Raw genomic sequence first — 17,175 nt, forward strand, 5'->3', positions numbered from 1 at the left:
GTTAGATATCTAGCATGACCATTCTGGATATCTGTAATGTAATTCTTACTAGTAAAAAACGATTACAGATAGCTACAATCCAATTGTTAATTATGATTTTAGCTTCAGATATCCCAAATGAAAAACCATTCCATATATCCATAATGTAATTTTGACAAAAGACATTGACTAGTAAAATGTCATGATTTATGTACAACTTCAGTTTTCTTAGTAAGAATTACATTACAAATATCCAAAATTCTAGATATCTAAAATGTAATAGTGGATATCTAGAATTAAAAGCCCAATACACATGGACAGCAAAAGTGACATCCTTTGTACTAGTAATAATGATGTTGTGGATATGACAATTTTAGATAGGGAGAATGTCATGTGGATATCTTGAATTATCATTCTGACTAGTAAGAAATACATTTTGACTAGTAGAAATGCTATTATGGATATAAAAAATGTAATTACAGATAGAAGTGTGATTCGATTTGATTCGAAATGTTAAAACGGCTTGCCATAGCACAGGCGTGTTGAAGTCATTTGAGGGAGAAGGCACATTTAAGGGACCAACAAATGTGCTGTGCAACAATTATACAATTGCTGCAGGTTAAGAGGTTGCATTATATTCCTCTTTTCTAACCACAACTTCGCAAAAACACAGTTTTGGAAATTTCAAGTTAAAATGTTGAAATATAAGCCTTTACTGGCTTGAGCATACAAGACATCAATCGTCGATAATGATGCAAATGTGTTATTCTGAATCAATTTACATGAGCTTGATGAAACACTTACATTATTGAACAATACAGAAATAAAAAAACAACTTTCTCCAGAGATGATGTATTACATTGTGAATTAATATCTGCATCAGGACAAAGCCAGACACATTTCACCTACACACTAGTTTTAGTGTAACCCTGTACAGTTCATGAGGCCTGTTCATGCTCAGAAAAGTCATTCACTGAATGACAATGGCATTAAATTAAAACAAAATCTATGGTGCATAGACAGTAATATTAGAAAAAATAATTTGCTGCCATTAAGATTTTTACTGATCTTTCATTTTCAAACAGCAAATGTTTCCCAACTAAATAAAGCTTGTTTATCACACGCAAGCTTTGAAGCAAGTGAGAACTCAAAACTGCATCATTCAGGAAAAAAGCAAAAAAGTGCATTCTGTGCAATATCCTGACATCCACTGCTACAGGATCAGTTCATGAGTGTATTACCACTGTTGAGGTAATTGTAATGTCGAACCAAAATTAAGAGGCGTATCTTTATATATATATATATATACACGATGTTAATGGTGAAGTGTTGCAAGCTAGGCTTTGTCATTGTCCAGTCTGTTGAGATTTCAGGGGAAAGGCTCACTCCACTTGCATATTGCGCAATAGAAACCCCTTTTTCACTCCTCCCTGCAGCATCCTGGCGCCAAGACTAGTGCCTGTGATCCCGTCACTAAAGAGAGAACAATAATAAAATAACATTTAGCACACAAAAACCTGTAATGAGTAAGTACACACTGCATGGAGTAAGCAACAGGCCTTACAATAATAGTCAATACAGACAATAACAAACAATTATATCTTAATTCAGAGAAATGCCTGTCTTAAATTGTTGTCTTAAAAGTGGAACAATGCATTGGTATTTTGTAAACGACCACTTTTACACAACTAATACCAACTATAACCATAAACAAGGAGAGTCTGATGTGTTAGTTTACTGTTGCTTACATTGGGCTAAACTTCCTCCTCTTAGGATCAGGAGGTTCAGGTCCATCCACAAGTCTCTGCAAGAAAAAAAAAGACGAAGAGGACAATGAAGTCAATGCTTATTGCACTCAATCAGTAACATAAATACACACAATGACTGAATGCAATGCTGTCCAACTCCTACAGTCAGACCCTGAGGCTTGACCAACCTCTTTGCCTGCAGATTCCTGCTGGACTCTTCTTTGCTCCAAGTTTTGCTGAGGGCAGACAGATGGACAGGTAAGCATGTTAGAGCACTTACAAGAGCAATGTCTTAAGGCTGCAGATTTGTAATTTTTGGACATCGTTAAATAACAAATAGTAATGCCATGTAAATAAATAATAAAAGTATGAAACAAAAATTTAACAAAATAAACAAAAAGCAGGTTGGCTTTCCAGCCAGGAGTGACCAGATAATCCAAATTCATCATTTATGCAATGTTCGCAATGGTGTGGAATTAGATTCAAACTTTGTGTAACTACCTTATGTAGCTCCGAGAGCTGCTGGTGCCTGATGAGGGCCTCCTTGCTGGGGAACTGTCTCCTACACAGCAGACAGGCCAGTTTGACCCAATCTGTCATTCTCCCTTCCTTCTCATCTTTGTCCCCTCCTTCTTCTTCGCTGTCAGTTTCACCACTGTAGGCTGGGACCAGACCCTGCGGTGGAGGAGGGGAACGCTACAGAAATAGGACACAAGATCAAAGAAGACTGAGGACCAGATAGACATACGATAATGAAAGTATGCTTGAAATGTTTTATAGCACCTCAAAAGACAAAAGACAGAGCAACACAGATACATAACAAATACAATCACTGTGTCCTTACTTCTGTACTTTGTCGGATCTGGTCCAGAAACACCTGAGGCCGTTCAGACAGTGCACCCTGCAGGACAGAAAAGCAAAATCCGAGGTATTACCGGGTCAGTTCCTTACAGCAAATTTTATGCAGGCATTGTCTTCTTTCTTGCACTGGGACAGGAGTGGTTGAACAGTAGAAGCCTAAGCCAGAGTCCTCTGGTTGATGGACATTCTCCCCAGTCACTATGATACCCTGCTGTCCCAAAGATACACAGGTGTTTACCCTTAAGCATGTGTAAGTGTCATGTACCTTTTTCTCCAGAACAGCATAGCCTGCGTCAGCACTAGCAGATTCTCTGCGGTCATCTAGGCGACTGTGGCCAGTTGCCCGAGTGTAACCAGGTGGTAGCACAGTGGAGCCTACGGCAGGAGAGGACGCGACAGAACGCATGTTCTCTTTGTGTCTGTTTAGACTTTTAGCCCAGCGCTCCATATCTTTGGCAATCTGTTAATATAAAGACCAAGAGAAACAAGTTAGCCAGTTAAACGGACTGAACAGAGCAAGATTTACAATTTGTAAATCATCCTCATCCTAGGAATGGCCAGTCATAACATTACAACATAATAAAATCCAACTTCAGTGGACGGCTGGCTAGTTAGCTAGTTTGTTAACTCTGCCGTTCCCCCAAACCACACCAGACACAGAAATCGAGCCATACAAAGCTGTCACTTATCTGGTGATAGCAATGTGTATTCCTACGCAGTGACAGAGTGTATGGTTGAAGCATAAGTTGTTAAATGTGACTCATTTAGCAGCTGACTCTCCCTATGTCACAACTCAACAGCTCGTTTGTCCGTTACGACAAAACCTCCCCTCCACGACTTGCCACAAGATGGTTTGACTGGAAATGTCCTTTCTAGGGGTGTCCCGAAATTTCATAGTTGAATCTGATTCAACATCTTGCCTATAGTCGACTAATCATCGAATCAGTTTTTTTTTTTGCTCATGAAAAACCCTCTGATCCAAGGTGGCGAGTCATAGACAAGAAGCAGACAGCAGCGGGTGCATGCGAGTCCAGCACTGCGCGGTCACGCGTGTCAGGCAGAGGGTTACTGAGAGATGAGATTTCTGATTTCTGATAGGAGCATCTTATTAAAAATATTTGTTATAACATAAATGTATATTGTTCGTATCTTTCTTTGACAGTATATTTAGAACTGTAGTTTCCCTTTCACAGCGCTGTGTCAGACTGTGTTGGATTGAGCGTCTATAAGCGTCAACGCAACAACGGGCAAATATTCAAATGAATTGATGCTGATGATTAAACAGTTGCAGACTGTTGTATTTCTGACGCCCAGATAGATTTAAATCCCAACCAAGATGCGCTCTGATGGTGCCGGATCCTGGATAGTACAACTTAGTTGCATTAGTCGCATTTTGCGATGATTCGACTACGAGGCTGGCAGTCGAATCAGGCTCCTCGGAGCAAATCACCGAATAGTTGACTATTCGGGGTCACCCCTAGTCCTTTCTATCCAATTTAAGTTCTATGGTCCACCTTTTTACCACGTTGTACAAATATCAAATCAAAACACAAAGAGCAAAGCAAAAAACAAAATAATATGGAAGTTCACTTTGAAATCCAAAGGTAAATTTGATAATAACTTGAACTTGTATCCAGTATGTACCTGTTGAGCAGTTTTACTCTTGGGTTTGTCTTTCTTCTCCTTGCTGCCAGGGCTAGAAAATGGTGAGTCTAAAGGGACAGCGCCAATGCTTGTGGGAGCACCCTCAGAGTTTGACTGGCCAGCAGCAGCAGGAATGTAGGTGTGCTTCTCTCCATCCCAGTACATGTACTGCTGAGTGTGAGGGTTGTAGTAGTACTGCAAAGAGGAGGGGAACACAAAACCAGAAAGAAATGCAGAGGAAGAAGATACATTCAGAAAGGTCTTTCACAAGAGTGCTGGTTTGACTTGCTGCAGTTTATTCACCACTCTTTACCTGGGAGTTAGGGTCATAGTAGAGGCCTGTGAGTGGGTCATAATAGTAGCCAGAGCTTTCGTCATACTGGTATGTGGACACATCTGGCACAGCTACATTCAAAGACACAGGAAATTCATTTCAGGGTCAGATATCAAATTTAAAAACATTAAATTGATCATAAAAGGTCAGCTTGACTGTTAATCATCAGCATCAACATGATTCAAATACATTTAGATAAACACCACATTAACACCTAGCAGTTACCCACCAAAGAACAATTTAGTACACATTATTTCTTCATTTTAAAAAAGTTTGTGCAAAATAGTTTGAAAGAGTAGCTCGAGTGAAATGTTTGACACAAAGGTATATGTATTGGAAGGTGTTTGTGGCATGTTAATTGTGTGCTTTTTTAAGCTAAACCTAAAGCTGTTTGCATATCCCCTTTGGGTTTGAACACCACAAATACATTCTCAACCTGTACGCAACACTAGACACACAAAGCCTTACGGTATTGCTGAAGCTCGTGTTCAGTGCCTGGGGTAGCAGGCTGGCTGGGAGCAGCTGGTTGTGGTTTTCCCACTATCTCAACCTGTGGAGAAATAGAGCTCTTAAAAACAAGAATGTTGTAGCATGCAAGAGGCAAGAAGAAATACAAACTAATATTTTACCTGTGTAACTGATGTGGTGGTAGCTGTGCTGATGAGAGCAGTCTGTGTATGAATAAGAGGCTGTACAACTGCTGATCCAGATGTCACTGCGTCAGCTGCACATGGGCAAGCACACACAAACAGGTCTCTTAAAGTAACTCGAGTTCAATTAAAGTGCATGCTCTATATATATTTACCATATGATACCAACCTAGGGCTGGTCCTCCTGTGTATGCCCCCATCAGGGCTGTTCCTGCACTGGGTAAAGCAGCAACCCTGGCATCTGCCTGGGCCTTGAAAGTTGTGCCATCTAGTCCAGAGTATTCATTTCCGTCCTGACTGTAGGTCACTGCTGCCCCCTGTTGATACACTGCTGTATCTATACTCTGGCCTCCACTTGATCCATTCTGAGCAGTCTGAGAATGAAAAAGATAAAAAAACAAACATAAGCGTACAATCATACATTTACCATTTGAAACTTAGGATGTGTAACACCCTCATGTTTCCTTTGCTGAAATTATAAGTCATTGAGTTTACCTGCGTGACAGCCCACTGTGCAGCAGCTATAGCTGTGCTGGCCACTGTAGCAGCACTCACTCTGCTGCCATCCGTCAGAAACACATCACTGGCATAGAAGAATAGGCACAGAGATGGTTTCTGGTGACCAACATTTAAAAGCTTTTCTTTGTGAAGACAGTCACATTTTAGGCAACCAATTGGTTTTAGGTAATCTACAAAGCTATTTAATCCACTATATACACATGAGGAATTTGAGTTTTAAGGTAACGTGGTAATCACTAATTTGAACACATAATAGTCTTTGTGCAAAAGCAATTATAAAGGCTCTTGTGGTTTCTTTTCAGCAAAGTCTGGGGGTGTGCGTGCTTACCGTTTGGAGCCTTTGGCAAACTCCACTACAATTGCTTTCCCGTCAATAGAGAGAGCTGGCTGGAGAGCCTGCAAGATCTGGAGTAGCTGAGATGCCTCCTGTTGGTAAAACATACAGAGACCTGTGAGTTAGTGTGGGTGCATTTGTGTGTAACTACCTATGTATGTTTAGGATGATGCACATTTCAAAATCACCAGTACACTAAATGTCTAAATGTTTTGTTTCTGGATTAATCTCACCTGAACACAATTTAAGTTAAATATGATTGAACGACAAAACTCAGATTCACTTGTGCATGTGTGTGTCTGCCCCATCATGTTTCTCACCACTATGGTAGAAAGCTGTAGAAAGGCAAAGCCCCTGTTGAGATGAGTGTGCTTGTCCTTGATTAGGCGAACGTTGGAAGGGGAGAGAGTGGCAAACGGAGCCAAAGAAGATAAGATGGTTTCCACTGAAGTATGTGGGCCAAGGTTCCTTAGTATCAGAGCTGGTGTAAGGAGAGGATGAGAGATTATATTCTCTAACAAGATTTAACAATTCAGGTACCAGATGTAAGCAGTCTTGTAAAAGCAAGTATCCCATGTTGGCCCTTCTGGTTTGCAAGCTATTGCTTTGTAGATTTCAATTCAATTCAAAAAACCTTATTTAACCCCGGGGGGCAATTCAGGGAGATTTGCACAGGAGATTTGTATCCATAATCCATAATATCCATTAATAAAATAAGCAACGTTTAAAAAATAGGGAGGTTACAAACAAGGTAGATCTTTCTGAATAGACGAAGACATTGTAATAGTGGCGAATAAAAATCAAGAGATGGGCTTACTGTCATTGGCAACATCTGCCTGCGGAGTTGCCTGTCCTGGGTTGACAGTAGGACCAGATGAGTGGTAGGGTGCTGGCAAGGGCAATAAGCCTTGGTTTCCCTCCTTTTGAAGACCAATGGGCAAATCCCTCTGCAACTGGGGCAACTTCAGCTCAGCCTCTGGGGAAGGACAACATGCCATTTATGCATTATTATATGGCATGAGAGAGCTTGTGTTATTGTAAAAGGGAGATTAGTTGAGATATTCACAGTAGCTCAGTTAAACTTTACCTGATTTCGGCACACTGCATTTGAAGCATTTCTCTCTCCTTTTGAAGTTTTGCACACCACACTGTTGAAATTATAAATTATTAATTATATTAAACGTTGTTAAAATACTATAGCAACTGCAGGGATTGATATAAATGCATAGATTTGATAAATTTTCATTTCCAGATATACGTGCCACACAACTCAAACACAACCTTGTTGCAGAGCCAGTCCTCATTGGCACGCGGTTTTGGGTCACTGAAGTGCATCGACACTCTTTGTCCCAGAATCATAAGCACTCCCTGAAAGAAAAAGAAAGAGAGGGAGGGGGAACAAAGAATGATTATCAGCGATAATTAGGCCACACATGCCAGAGAAAGGCCTCATCTCACAAGAGATGAGAGAGAATGAAAGGGGCGAGAGGGAGAGGGGGACAGAGAGAGAAAGAAAGTAGAACTGAGGCCGAAGGAAAGAGGACACCAGAGAATTGCAACCTTCAGCTTTAGGAAATTGGGACGGACTGTGATGGTGTATGTGTAGTGTGCAAGTGTCCATTTTTAAAGGACACGATGCATTTTGTTCCATTGTGTCATCCCTCCCCCCTTAAGGGGAAACCTTTTCACAGTTTTCCAAACATCCCATCCCACTGTCACCACCTTCATCCCCCAAATAGACCATAGCTCCATCCGAAAGATGTAATAATGGTAAGGACCCAGATATGAAAAGTTCAATAACAAGAAATGAAGTGCTATATTGGATCTGACTTAACATACAATAGACCATGTGAGAAATTATACTCATACTGTCACACTATCCCAGAGGTTGTACTGCAGACTTAGGAGAGAGAGTGAGAACATGTCACTGAAGAAAAAGGAAACCTCTATAATAGAGGAGCTTGTAGTTGTATGATGAGCAAATGTAATTGGGAGGGTCGAGTTATGAAGACTATGTAGTTAGGCCCCAGACAGACAGACGTCAGTATGATGCAACATGAATTTGCCTGTTTGTGGAATTCTACATAAGTAGAAAGAAACTGAATTTTCCCTCAAAGTAAAAAGACCTACCTACCTCAGGGACAAAAAATTAGTTCTCCACTCTGTGTGTCAATACCATTCTGGAATGCATCATGTGTCATGACAGGGTAGGATGTGACTGTACATTGGTCTTGATATTAACCCATATGTCCCATTGTATGAATGTATATATGTGTATGTGTGTCTGTGTAAGGGAGAGTGACCTGGTTGGTCTCCATCCAGCGGGTGGCCTCCTGTATGACATTAAACTCGACGAAGGCGAATCCTCGGCTCTGACCTGGACACCGCCCAGCGCCATGGTAACCGAACAACAACAACAACAACATAACAACAACGCAGTGAGGGGTTAGTGCTTCATGTCCAGAGGAGAGAGAGACCCTGTATCAGCACTAATACAATCATTGCTTCCTCTCTCCCTTGGAAATAACGCACCTGACAGCCAGTTGGAGAGGTGCTGTCAAATTATCTGCAAGGGTGGGAGGACGCAATGTCAAGTATCTCAACAGGGTCAAGGAAAGAGGGAGAGAGAAGGCGAATCCTACCCACTCATCAGTTGAGTCTGAGCTCTTTGGCCTTGAATGATGAAGCCCCCAGGCACCAGCAACACACACACAGACACACACACACGCACGCTCCATGTTTTGTCCATGCACACACTGATTGAGAAAACATTATATAGCATATTAAGATTTATATAATTTTAAAACAACACTGTATATGGCACATAATGGAGTGCAATCACAAAATATCATCATCTAAACATTTAAAACTGAGATTGGCTTGTCCTAAAAACAGAGAAACAGTGATGTGGGGGTGAGAAAGACAGAGCAGTGCGGGAGGACTGTAAGTGTGCCTGAGCCAGATAGGCACATCTTACAGACAACCAGTGCATTAGCAAAGGGGGAGGCCAGTGAGACAATGACCGTAATGGAAAAACTTTAGAAAAAGACAAGCTTTTCTGAGTGGTATGGATGACGCTCACATAGCTGAGAGGTAGCTGCAACACTTATATCCCCACACTCACACACTCAAAAATAGCTACAATGACACACACCATCAATCTGCTTCCACTGCTAATTTCTCAGTTGGCACTGTTAGTTTGTGAGCATTGTTCATCTACTCAGAAACCTCTCGCTTCAAGACAGATGAGGTGGAAAGGGTAAAGACGTTAAGAGAGCCAAGGCACGAAGGAAAATTAATGCCATGGAGTAAAGATCTATAACCTAGGGCTGTATACATGCATTCTTGTCTTATTGGCAACAATGGAGCTCTCATTTGATTGAAGCGTGCATGGAGGTTTTTTTGCCCTGTCAGCACTAGCCAGAATTCAGACACCAGCAGATTAGGGGTGGGCGGTATACCGGTTCCATGAGTATCACCGGTGTCATGTTCTGCCACAGCGTGGATTTTGCATTACTGTCTATATGACACACACACACACACACACACACACACACACACACACACACACACACACACACACACACACACACACACACACACACACACACACACACACACACACACACACACACACACACACACACACACACACACACACACACACACACACACACACACACACACACACACACACACACACACACACACACACACACACACACACACACACACACACACACACACACACACACACACACCTTAAGTGATTTTCACAGTGACTTGCCCAGATAAAAAGAAAATAAGACTTCTCCATCACGTTTTGCTGTCATTTATGGCTGCAATGCTAGCTTCTCTGCCCTCTCTTCAGTTTGTTTGACAGAGGACAGGGCTTAGCTCCTACATATACAGTAGTAACGTTTTAACCAAATGCGTTAGGACTTTTGCTGCTTCTTTTCATGGTCCATGTGTGTTTTGTACAGTACTGGTTGAACAGCGTCTACACTGCGTAAAGTGTTATTTTCCTTCTTTATGTGGGATAAGATGGAAAATGTTTTGTCAGCTTTAGATTTCTTCAAAGTAAATTCTTTGAAGTATAATATAATTCACTGCTAGTTTGGCCTATTTGTGGTATGTTCGTTTGCAAATGATGCAGTACCTTAATTTCAGAGGTAAGATCCCTTTTAATCTTGTAATGCCGTGACATAATACCATCGCCACAAATAAATAAATGACATGATTTTAGGTCATATCGCCCACCCCTACAGCAGACCAAAAAAAAATCCAGGCAGGAATAGCAGCAAAAGACTGTATTTAAATATATAAATATGCATTCTTTGCATCAGCTATCTGTCAAGTATGAAGAAAGACAGAGATGGTAAAAGATTAGGAAAAGGAGTATGCTTATTAATAAGAGAGAGAAGACTGAGCAGATAAGGGAAAGTCACCTTAGAGCGCAATGAAGTGATAGAGTTGGTAATGGATGAGTGTGTCACAAAGGCAGAATTTTAAAAAAAAGAAAGAAAGAAGATTCAAGGCAATGGACAAGCTCTCACCTGAGGATTTGTTCCTCATTAGGCGAACCTCTCTTGGCTGGATCCCCTGCTCCTGAAGTTGAGTCCGGATCTATGAACACAGAGGCATTAATTCATATTACGCCAACTGACCCATGCATCATCAGACCACTGTTTAGAAAAACTCATGCCCAGGTGACATACACTTACCTCATTGGCGGTGGCATTGGGTGGCAGCATGCGAAGCATTATGATGTTGCTTGGCCTCTGGTTGTGGTCTAGATCTGCACGGTAGTCCTGGTCCCTCTGATCCAACTCTTCAAGGGACAGGTCTGGACCAGCACTCCCACAACTTTGCTCCTCTGCCCTCACTGGAAAAGCCTGCATAGAAAAGTCCTAAATTAGCAACAGATGTCAACAAAATAAAACTATAACAGCTCTATAAAAGATGATGGACTTGTTATGGCTTACCCTCCTCTTCACTGCTGCACGAGAGAACCTGTCCTCCTCTCTCTGTCTTGCTGTACTGTATTCCATCTCTTCTGAATGCACACCACCCCGAATCCAGTTGCCATCCCTACCCCCTGAATGAGGGGCACTGTTGTCAGGAAAGCCTCTTCCCCCTTTCCCCCGAGCTCTTTCCTGTGGGCCAGTCAATAACTGCTCAAACTCCCGCCTGGATCCCTCCTCCTCTCTCTGGAGCAGGGGAAGGGCTAGATCAGGCTGCAACTGAGAACATGGGGGCCACAGGAGCCCTTTCCCCTCACATCCAATGCCCCCTCGCCCATCTCCTCTCTGGTGAAACCCCGGGCGTCCTGGTGAGAAGTCACGGACACCCAATAATGATTGCTCTTCATGGCTGTATGGTCTGTCCCCATCTGCTATAACATTATATCCTGTTCCTGCATCCTCATCCTCTTGGCCATAGCCTCTGTAGTCCATGTCACGAAAGTTGTGATCGTTGTGGGTGTTACCATAGCGACCCGTTCGGTCACCTCGCCCACCCATGCTGACAATAAAAGACAATAAGAGGGACTTGTCACACGTGTACTCCTTAGGGTAGAAAGGTAGAAATAGATTTTAAAAAATAAACTCACCTCCGCTCATAGTCCATGCTGATCCACTGACTCTGCTCCTGGTCTCCCTTTTCTGTTTGGTTACAGCATTGGATACCCTGTTAGCATGAGCAATTTACTCTTATGAATGACAAGGAATGATTTGGGGAATCCCAGTAAACGTTTAAAACGTCAAAACTGAGAAGCAACTACTTGCCAGGAAATATCTCCTAGAAGCATCCTAGGGTGCACAGGAGGCAAGTAACATTATTTTCAGTTGGTTTCAAGTTAGCTGCATTTTTTAACAATGCAGACTTCTCCAACTTTGACTGATATCTCTGCTTTACGAACTACTCACCAAACCCAATAAATAAAGAAAGCAGAGGCATATCTCTGCAATAATGTGCGTGCGCAATGCACATCCCCAACCGTACAACCTAAAAAGGAGTTTTCAACAATGACGTGTGGCGGTCATCTCGGTTAGCAAGCTAACTATTTTAGCCTGAGGTTGGGTTAGCTTGTCCACGCAGAGACGCAGCCTCCAAACACGGTGTCAGCCGGTGTAAACACAACAACAGCAGTTGTATTTAAAATAGGGCAAACACTTACCAGTGCCTCATGTAACCAACAATAGTTCTTTAAATATCACGTCGAAGGCCAGTTGAGAAGGGTTTTTTATTTTTGCACAGAAGCAAGTGTAAAATGGCCACAGCAAGACATTTCAGAGGGGGAGGATACCGATACCTGACTCTGATGTGTGATTGGTGCTTGGAGAGCGAACATCAATGACGACGTTGATTGGACAAGACAGCCAGGCCAACTGTGAACCAGTAACACACTGGACTTGCTATAGGCATGCATGGCATTATTTATTCATTTGTGTAGATTCGTATCAGATATGAAATCATAGAATCAGATATTTTGAAGGGTTATGAGGTTTTTTTTATTGGGGAAAAAGGTCAATTAATGCCAGAAATATAGGGAATATTGTTGTAAATATTAATTAATGAAAGGAAAAAAAAACACAAATACCTTACAAGAGAAAACCCTAATATCAGCTTTATTTGAGGAAAAAAACACCCCGGAAACAAAAACCTTAATATGTTACAGTACAAAAAAACAAAATCAAAAGGAAAAAAAAAGCCCACCCCCAAAACCATTTCAGCCTTATACCCCAAGCTTTACCTTCAATTAACTAAATGAAACAATACTATGGTTAAAATGTATCATTTAACTGACATTAGCTGATCATAATAGCAGAATTAAGTAGAGTGATTAAAATATACTAAGGAAATTGGAGACATCAACAATAAAAAGTTATAGTACAATAATGACAATATCATTTTTAAGGAGGGATAGGGAGAGTTGAGTAAAAGGCAAACTTGAAATACACATCATAAACATGTCCTTACAAAGCCTTGTAAGACATACCGCACATAAAGGACATAATAGTAATAAGATAAGTCTATCATCTATCTGAAAGAATATTCAACTTAACTACGCCACTCATGATTTGACCCACTGATTAACACAATCAAATGAATCTCTGGAATACACAGAAAAGGTCCTAAAAACTTGGAATATGTTTAACCTGATTATGCCTCTAGGTATAGTACAATGTCTTCCAGTAAAGTGAAAGTTTCTATGTCACTCTGAGTAGCTGTTAATTCCATTACCCAACTGAGCCATAAAATGTGGCCATCAGGGGTAACTTTGGCATGGAAACAAGGGGTTAGGTCAGTGACGCAGAAGGCCTTTCCATGCATACAGTACATAGACACATATGTTAATACACACCCACACAAATATACACACATTCACTGCATGCAGACCTGCACTGGAGAAAAGAAACCACCATACAGTTGCGCACACACATACCCACACGCATACACACACGCACACACTCTAAAGTACAGGTAAGTAATTCAGTATGGGAAAATATCTCATACAATCTAGTTTAGGCATACCCCTGCATAGCGCCTGAGTCAGAATATGGGCCTGAAGGAGCAAAGCCAATGACAGGGAGAAAGCATTCACAAATGTGATGTGTGGTCACTATTAATGACAAAATAATACCCCATCTAAGTTATGAATCCCTACCCCACAACTTACTCTTCTTGACCATTGCTCTCAAGGCACTACATGTAGGCGATACTGTGTAAAATCCACTTAGACATGGTCTTAAATTCAAACCTATTTTATATTTTTGTATATATGTTTTTATGTCTTGTCCCAATTATCTTTGGCCTGGTAAGGACCTTTTCTCTCTTCACTCCCATCATGGCACATTTCAAACCTGTTCACATCTACTCAACTTCAAATCACCCCCCACCACCTAACCCTAACCCTACAGACTTCCAGATCTGAAAGTTTTTGATAGGCGAGAGCAAAATGGCACTTTAACGAAAATATAGACCAAGGGCCAAGGTGTAGGAGCCTATCAAATCATTTAAGACCTGCTTTAATTTGCCAAGGTGATAAGAAATTGAGCATCCGCAAAACTTTTGCGCCCACCCCAATTTTCTCCCCCATGTCTAATCTCATTGGAAGCTGCCCTTTCCATCTGTGCTTGACGGCAGTTCCCTCTTCTCCCAGAGCCTATAACAGAAGGCAGGTGGACTTCTTGCCACGTTTCTTGGCCTGCAGTGCTGCCCTAGTTGCCATCTCAAAGACCTCCCTCACACCATCTTTGGTTTTGGCAGAACACTCTTGGTAGCCGTAGGCACTGATGCGATTTGCCATCTCTTTGCCGTCTTCGTATTTAACTGGCTCCTGGAGACACATCAGAGAAAAGGTTTTAAAAGTTTACATTTATACAAAGATATATGCACATACCAGCATATTTTGAACAAAACAACTGACCTGTTTCATTTTGGCAAGCTCTCGTCTGGTGTGGTCATCATTGCGCAGATCTTTTTTATTGCCAACTAGGATGATGGGAACATTTGGACAGAAGTGTTTCACTTCAGGTGTCCACTTCTCTGGAATATTCTCTATGGTGAGTAGAAGGGAGGGAAATACATTAATTATCAACATATATCAACTTTACAATCACAAGGTGTTTAATACACAGTGACTTGACTGTTGAAAAGACCATACCTAAACTGTCAGGACTGTCTACAGAGAAGCACATGAGAATAACATCAGTGTCGGGGTAGGAGAGAGGTCTCAGTCTGTCATAGTCTTCCTGACCTGCTGTATCCCAAAGTGCTAGCTCTACCTGAGAAAAGAGAGAGAGAGATACATATAAGGACAGATGCATGGGCAATGAATATGTAAAGTGGGCCATTTTAACATTTAAGATACAGTACAGTACAGTTTCTTTAAGTTTACAACCATGTCTTACCTGTTTGCCATCCACTTCAATGTCTGCCACATAGTTCTCAAACACAGTGGGGACGTAGACCTCTGGGAACTGGTCCTTACTGAAGACGATGAGCAGACAGGTCTTCCCACATGCACCATCCCCGACTATCACCAACTTCTTCCTGATAGCAGCCATCTATGAAAAAGAGTCCAAAACAAGGTTATGCTTTTATAAAGAGATTATCACAAGTTACTACCCTCCACTTATAAAATACCCAAACACGAGTTTTCCAAAAGTGTACAGATTCTCACACAGGATGACTTTTAAATGTTAGAAGTGATTGACTGATTGATTGATTGAAATGTTTATTTCGAATATGTAAATAAAATTAAAACAAAAAGCAAAATTATTCTACCATTGCAGGCCGACCAAAAATTAAAACACATAGGAAAATAATTTAGAATAAAATAAAATAATAAAATAAATTCAATTCACATGATCTAAAAAGAGTGGGAAGAACTATAATGTATTTAATCCCACTCCTTTTCCATAATTAGTAGTATTTTAATTATGTATAGTATATATAATAATCACCACTTAGCTTGACTTTGTTAAATATATCAATTCATTTCAGCATATTTATTTATAATTCATAATATAAAACAATGCAATTACAAAGCTTTCTAGGCTTCATCAGCAGTTCCTCCCGGTTGGCACATAACGTTAAAAGTAACAGCTCTGACAACGCTAGTAACGCTTAAACACCGGTCTCCTTCTATCTTAAGTGTTTCATTAAAACTCTCTTGATATAAAGCTAAGCCAAAAACGAGCAAACAGGGAGGCTGCCTCGGAGATAGAGGGTGTAAACATAACATTTCCGTGCTATGTTCCCATTCCTGCTGAAAGGCTGTGCAGTGTTAGTCCGGGCCTGTCAAACCAGCTAACATTAGCTAGCAACAAAGCTAACGGTGTTTCCCGTGCTTTGGATTACTGTCATTCACGGTATTCTCTCTGAAATTACAAGTACAGTATTCATCGCACTATTGTGATAAGCATGTGATTGAAACAAGAATCGGCGTAAAGTTTAAAAGCCACCGCTTAAGTAAGATTACCGCTTGATGTTTCTGTGTCCGCCTTTCTCCTCTTCCTGACCGATTGGAAAACTCCGCCCACCGCTATTGCGCATGTGCACAAGTAGTTACGTAATTCGTCAGAATGCTGCGGCACCTTTTTCCATGTCCTACATGCATCTAAAATATGATACATTGATTTATTTGTATAAATTAAATTATTCCAGAGAGATGTCACCAGCATCCTCAATGTTGTTCCCTATTGGTCTAATTTTATTGATAACCTGAACTGGGGAAATATCTGGAACCTTCCTTACAAATACCTCTCTAAGTCTCTTTCAAAATCATACATAGGTATTATCCTGCTAAGCAATATCTCCTGAGGTTTAAGCTTGACATATGTGTGAACTGTTCAGTCTGTGGAATATTTCCAGGGACAATGGTGCATCTGTTCTGGCAAATTCTCTATACCACCACTTTTTGGAAAGATCTGTCCCGATACATTGCTGATAAACTTGTTTTTTCTTTGTTTTTTTTAAAGATGTACTGTTTGGTTTCCATGACAACAAAAGTTAAAAAAAAAACAGTTGATCATTTTAGGAAAATATCATATTCACAAAGCCAAGTTTAGCAACTCTAAACCCTCTTTTATTGCTTTTGGCAATGAAACTGAAGAGTACACCAAAACCATCTTTGACTCAAAAAACAAGAAATCTGCCCAAACCATTCAGATATGCTCTATGTTTAATGCATTTGTATGTATGTATGTATTTGAAACTCTCCCTGGCTCTGCTCTTGAATAGTATATGTAAATGTATTAATGACTTAATGACTGTTTGTTTGTTATTGTTTTGTATGAAAAGAATTTGATTTGATCATTGACTGTAATATTGACTGATAGAATACTTTATCATGTATGTGCTATGTACTTTACTTTATATTTATTATTTTATGTATATAACTCAATGTATTGTCAGAAGAGTCTTGCCACTTTGTTTAATTTTCCTACGAGAAGTTGTACTGATTGTTCTAATTTTGGAGAAAAAAAAATAATAATAAAAAAATAAAAAGTATCTTAAATATGTTCACACTTTCATTATTTCATTCATAATAAAAAATAACAAATATATTAACACAATAAAAAAAATGAAAATAATAAG

The 17,175-nt window shown here is 40.5% G+C and overlaps 1 protein-coding gene and 1 pseudogene across 3 annotated transcripts; both read right to left on the minus strand.

Annotated features, from left to right (window-relative positions):
* Window positions 1-747: 747 nt before the first annotated feature.
* rbm10 (RNA binding motif protein 10) lies at window positions 748-12,361 on the minus strand. Of its 2 annotated transcripts, none has more exons than XM_083919438.1 (23): window positions 12,248-12,361; window positions 11,681-11,732; window positions 11,055-11,592; window positions 10,794-10,964; window positions 10,626-10,695; window positions 8,373-8,446; window positions 7,351-7,437; window positions 7,157-7,217; window positions 6,887-7,045; window positions 6,390-6,550; window positions 6,064-6,161; window positions 5,712-5,799; window positions 5,386-5,590; window positions 5,196-5,290; window positions 5,035-5,116; window positions 4,546-4,637; window positions 4,233-4,427; window positions 2,854-3,048; window positions 2,572-2,628; window positions 2,229-2,423; window positions 1,916-1,963; window positions 1,728-1,783; window positions 748-1,452 (listed from the first exon to the last, which is right to left on the minus strand). In XM_083919438.1, exons 2-23 carry the CDS (start codon window positions 11,695-11,697, stop codon window positions 1,362-1,364), a joined length of 2,835 nt encoding a protein of 944 aa, XP_083775564.1. In that variant the 5' UTR covers window positions 11,698-11,732; window positions 12,248-12,361; the 3' UTR covers window positions 748-1,361. The 2 variants fall into 2 exon arrangements, with proteins under 2 accessions (XP_083775564.1, XP_083775563.1); XM_083919437.1 differs by having other exon boundaries at window positions 11,681-11,757.
* A 222-nt stretch (window positions 12,362-12,583) lies between these two features.
* On the minus strand, window positions 12,584-16,131 carry LOC310952117 (rho-related GTP-binding protein RhoA-C-like; annotated as a pseudogene). Its single transcript, XR_014593871.1, has 5 exons — window positions 16,058-16,131; window positions 14,985-15,140; window positions 14,738-14,858; window positions 14,501-14,631; window positions 12,584-14,410 (listed from the first exon to the last, which is right to left on the minus strand). The product of XR_014593871.1 is annotated as a rho-related GTP-binding protein RhoA-C-like (transcript).
* Between the last annotated feature and the right edge of the window lie 1,044 nt (window positions 16,132-17,175).

The sequence above is a fragment of the Echiichthys vipera genome (genome assembly GCF_963691815.1).
Source record: "Echiichthys vipera genome assembly, chromosome: 9".
Taxonomy (NCBI): domain Eukaryota; kingdom Metazoa; phylum Chordata; class Actinopteri; order Perciformes; family Trachinidae; genus Echiichthys; species Echiichthys vipera.